The sequence below is a fragment of the Papaver somniferum genome, chromosome 2 (assembly GCF_003573695.1).
Source record: "Papaver somniferum cultivar HN1 chromosome 2, ASM357369v1, whole genome shotgun sequence".
NCBI lineage: Eukaryota > Viridiplantae > Streptophyta > Magnoliopsida > Ranunculales > Papaveraceae > Papaver > Papaver somniferum.
The window spans coordinates 213668605-213673603 of record NC_039359.1 but is presented as its reverse complement, the minus strand read 5'-3'; the positions used below and the strand labels follow the sequence as shown (position 1 = coordinate 213673603).

The 4999-nt window shown below is 40.0% G+C and overlaps 1 protein-coding gene across 3 annotated transcripts; it reads right to left on the bottom strand.

Annotated features, from left to right (window-relative positions):
- Positions 1 to 733: 733 nt before the first annotated feature.
- On the bottom strand, positions 734 to 4993 carry LOC113350455 (receptor protein kinase TMK1-like). Of its 3 annotated transcripts, none has more exons than XM_026594595.1 (4): positions 4272 to 4993; positions 3741 to 3887; positions 3152 to 3303; positions 734 to 2514 (listed from the first exon to the last, which is right to left on the bottom strand). In XM_026594595.1, exon 4 carries the CDS (start codon positions 2512 to 2514, stop codon positions 1372 to 1374), a length of 1143 nt encoding a protein of 380 aa, XP_026450380.1. In that variant the 5' UTR covers positions 3152 to 3303; positions 3741 to 3887; positions 4272 to 4993; the 3' UTR covers positions 734 to 1371. The 3 variants fall into 3 exon arrangements, with proteins under 3 accessions (XP_026450380.1, XP_026450378.1, XP_026450379.1); XM_026594593.1 differs by having other exon boundaries at positions 3152 to 3229; XM_026594594.1 differs by lacking the exon at positions 4272 to 4993 and adding an exon at positions 3986 to 4250 and having other exon boundaries at positions 3152 to 3229.
- Positions 4994 to 4999: the final 6 nt, after the last annotated feature.

Here is a 4999-nt window from a genome sequence, read left to right as displayed (position 1 = left end):
ATGTGTATAATTCGATTTATTGATATGAGTTTGGACCAGAAAATTTGAAGTACACTAAGTCAACAAAAGTAACACTTTTAGCATTATTGAAATGCCATGCTTTGACGCTTTATATCAATATTCGAAGGATATGTGAGGTACCCTCAATAAATAAGAGTTTTGCGAGGCATCCACATTTATTTATTTATTTTGTAAAAAAAGATCGGGGAATATAGTTGGGCTCGGATGGCCCAAGTCGGGAAAAATGATGATGGACGTGTACCCATATGCTCATCGTCGGATGACAGGGGATCCTGAATTGAATTCTGAGAAGAAATGGATAAACTCAGAATTGGAACATCCATTTCCATTATCAGTGGCTGCGTGACGAAAAAAAAGATGGTTCATCCAAGTCAGATGAGCTGAGTCAGACAGCTGACTGGGATGAACCAAGTCAGCTATTTCCAAACTCACTGCAACAGCATCACAAGCAGCAACACAATCACCCTCTAGTAACCATCATCTCATTCCAATTGTTTTTACTAGCGTCTATCTCACCCACAACACTACAGATTATGCTTTCAACAGCGTACTCACACAATCTGATTCAATTTCATTACCCCTTGTAATATGATCCGGACTGACTGAGTTTGCAGGTGACGACTCACTTACACACCACTATTCTCAGATCTAATTTCTTCGTCTCTTAACCAGAATCACTCAAAATTAACATGTCAAATTTATAACCCCAAACTACAAAACAAAATCAATGATTTTCATCTAAAATCAAATCACTACGGATTAGAAAACCCCACCAGAAATTAGGTATGTCAATAAAACCTCTAAAATAATGAAATGAACTAATTACATGCACCTGGTTCATTCCTAAGGGGATCACAACAAAAAATAGGTAAGAAGAAAAACCCAAATGCATCTATATGCAGTGATTCACTTTGTCCACAAATGCAGCTGAATCCTAGGGATTTAGATGCCAACCTCTCATCAAATGATATACATATAAAAAATTTAGACTCCATTACCTTCAACCACTTCATTTTCATCAAAACCATTCCCTATTGTACGTTTTCTACTCTTCTTATTTGAATGCCAAGTCTATGTACGCACATAACTCCCCAAGTTGAGTCAAACTAAGCTCTCCACGTAAATTGCTGATTGATCTCTGTTTCTTCTTACTGACCCTGCTCCAAGTCCCAGACGCTGTAATAAGCCGTGGTGCCTTCTCCATCATTACCCAAATCCCGAAGAAAACGTTCCCTGTCAAAAGCAGCTTCTTCTTCTTCTTCCTCCTCTTCCTCTGCACGCTGGGGCCATCTCTCAGCTACAAGCCCCAGCCTGGCAGTAATCTCTGCAAAACCAGGCCGATCCCTTGGATCAGTGCGCGTGCACTCCATTGCAAGCCTCACAGCCTCCATTAAGGCCCTGCGCATCCGGGTCGAGTGACCGGTCGACCAAAGCTCTCACATTCTCCATGCCCCTCTTGTAGACGGGACGAAAGCGCATCGCCAAATTCTTCCCTGCCTGACCATCATCCACTGTCGTCTGACCTGTAATAAGTTCTAAGAGAACTATGCCAAAAGCATACACATCAGCTTTGATCGACAAATGACCAGTCATTGCATACTCAGGCGCAAGGTATCCACGAGTTCCAGCTAACTTGGTCACCACCGACTTCTCATCATCTGTCATTGCCTTCACCAGGCCATAATCCGAGATTTTGGCCCTCATATCCCTGTCGAGTAGGATATTTTTACATTTTACATCCCTGTGTACAAAGGCCTCCCTGGACAGACTGTGGAGGTAGTGCAAGCCCTTAGCCACATCTAGCGCCACTACAATCCTCTCATCCCAGCTCATGGGGTTGCCACCAGTGTCAATCCACTCAAAGAGCTTTTGGTGTAGTGTTCCGCTCTCCATGAATTCGTAAACAATCAGATGCTCAACGCCTTGGTTACAGAACCCAATCACAGATACGAGGTGTCTGTGTGTCATCTTCAAAATGGAGAGCTCAGCCTGGAACGCCATCAACCCAGCTACACCTAATATGAGATTCAGCCTCTCAACAGCAACCTCGGTCCCGTCCGGAAACTTCCCTCTATAGACCTTCCCAAATGCCCCCTCGCCTAACAAATTTTGTTCACTGAAGTTTTGCGTTACCTCTTGTAGGAAACCAAAGGAAAACTCGCCTTCCACCCTTGAAGAGCAATTACCAGCTTCGATGTTGTGCAGCTGAATAGTGGGCTGGCGCACAGCATTACCAGCTTCTGTAGGCTGCATCCGATTAGCCAGCTGGGGCGAAGCTTCCAAAGTTTGCATTCCTTTGCCTGTACGTACTAGCATCTCCAACCGCTTCTTCCTTCTCTGGAAGTAGCAGAACACAGCAACAACAACACAAATTACAAGTACAACTGCTACCACTATCCCAGCTATCGCAGGTGCCGATAACCCATGATGTCCTGCATGATCTAGAGTACTATTGGGAGAAGAGGAAAATAAGGTTGGTGAATCAGCAGCCATCTGTAGAAGTACAATAATAGATACAATTCAGATGCCGTACATATCAAGAGTAAAAAAAACAGTATGTTCTCTAAACAGTATTTCAGATGCCGTACATATCAAGAGTCAAAAAACTTTGTTTCGGATTATGGTACATGATGCTAAGTCAGAAAATCCGTAATCAGTTAACAAAGGTACACATTTAATCATCTACAGTGGCCAATTCTGACATCAAAAGCTTCCAGGACATGAATGCGGCATTACTCTCAATGTGGTTCCCTAAACAAGCAAGCAACTAGCAAAAATAATAGATAAAATTCTAATTAGGCGTTGTAACTATCACTTATGTCTGTTAATAACAATATCATTAGTTTAAGTCGCATGTTAATTAAAGTTATGCAATGCTAATATGGGGCGACTGCATCTTTTTTTTTTTAATGTTTTGAATCATAAAAGACAATTAACTGAAATTCAAAAAATCAACACAATTTCCAATCTAGATAGAACTCTAACAAAGGGTTTCATTTTCGTTACTGCCTCGATCTTACAGACCTATAGATTGCTGAACCCTTTTTAGGAAAATGGGGCATCTAATAGTGAACAATCGAAATGTAATCTGCAATCAAATTCACAAAACAAAAACATGAGCTTCTTTTACCTCCAAAACGATGAATGCCGGAAGCTAGTAGTGAGAACCACCAAACCTTCTTCTTCTTCTTCTTGATCAGATTAAGCCCTGAAATTGACATTTAAACATACAAAATTACAGAAATCAGGTTTTTTTTTGCTTTCTTTAACACAGATGAAGTCCTGAAATTTCACAAAACATACTTATCTGTCAGACCTCATAATTCCTTACATTATCAATTAAGAAATACCAGATACACATTTAAACATGATATACATGTATTTTTAAACAGTATGTTCTCTAAACAGTATTTCAGATGCCGTACATATCAAGAGTCAAAAAACTTTGTTTCAGATTATGGTACATGATGCTAAGTCAAAAAAATCCGTTATCAGTGAACAAAGGTACACATTTGAACATATACAGTATGGCCAATTCTGACATCAAAACCTTTCAGGACATGAATACGGCATTACTCTCAAAGTTGTTATGGAGACAAACAAACTTATGGAGTGAAATCAAATCATTACTGAGAAAAAAAAGGTTTCTGGTTTAAGTTGTTATGGAGAGAGACAAACAATCAAGTTATATATTAGGGAAAGAAAAACATACAACTTACTTGTATATTTTCTTCAGGTTTAGGAATTAGTCTGATCATGGAATGGTTCTTCAAATCGATTTCCAATTCAGAAACTCTTGTGAAAATTCACAAAACCTGTGCAATAGGTTTTCTACTTGTGCAAACTAATCACAACATCTTCACTCCCTGCAAAAATTGAATCAAAAGAGAAATTAATCACAAAAATTGAATCAAAAGAGAAATTAAACACACTCATACTACTTGGATAACAACACAAAACCTACATGTCTACTTTTCTGGTATAAGAATTATTAGTCTGGTCTTCTCCTTCAATCAGTTTTTTCTTCAGATCTGATGAGTTGTAACAAAGACATATAAAACAAAAAGGAGGGAGTAGCTAGGATAATTAATGGGGGCATTGATTGTATGAAGAAAAAATGCTGCATTATTCCTTTGAGCTCTTCCATTTTTGGGAAGATAGGGAAGAACAAGAGGGAAGGAATTAAGTGATGGTGGGTCCCCGGTTGGCTATTTCTAACAAAGAGAGGGAAGAAAGAGGAAACATTTTACCTGTTTGTTTTAAATCACTATCTCTGGCTCCTCATATTTACCATGTCCCCCAATCTGATAAGGGCTCACCACATCCTCCTCCACTACAGCTACTTGTCTCATTTCACAGGATAAGGGCTCACCAGATTCTTCAACTTTCCGTGGTTACATTTTGATTCAAGCCTGAGAGTCTCTCATTTCCAACCGGAGGGTGTTTTACTGGAAATCCAAGATACACTTTTATCCCTGAGCCATTTATACCCTTTTCTCCCATGATAAAATTACATCTCTTGTCCGAGCCCTCTCTTCGTACTAAACTTACCAGCCAACATATCCATCTCGAAACCCATAAAATCATCACCTATCCTTGCTGCTGCCGATTCTTAAGGTTCCATACATCCACCAGTCGACCAGCTCCTTGCCTCGCTGCCATCTCAGCCAACTACATGTCCATCTCAGCCAACTGAGCTCCATTGGCAACACGTTCCTTGCCAGTAAAAATATCAGTAGCGCCATCTCGACGAACACCCATTCGTTCACCACTGCAATCTACTGCTTCGACTCAAACATTATTAAACAGAACCCATTGACTCAAATCATTTAACCACAAAACACCAGATTATTATCGGACCAAAAGCATCACAAGCACCCCAAATCTCAAGCTAACAGACCCCCACTGAATATACGATTAAACCCAATCTGGACTGCAAGATAAAACCCCATATACAATCAATATCGAGTACACCATC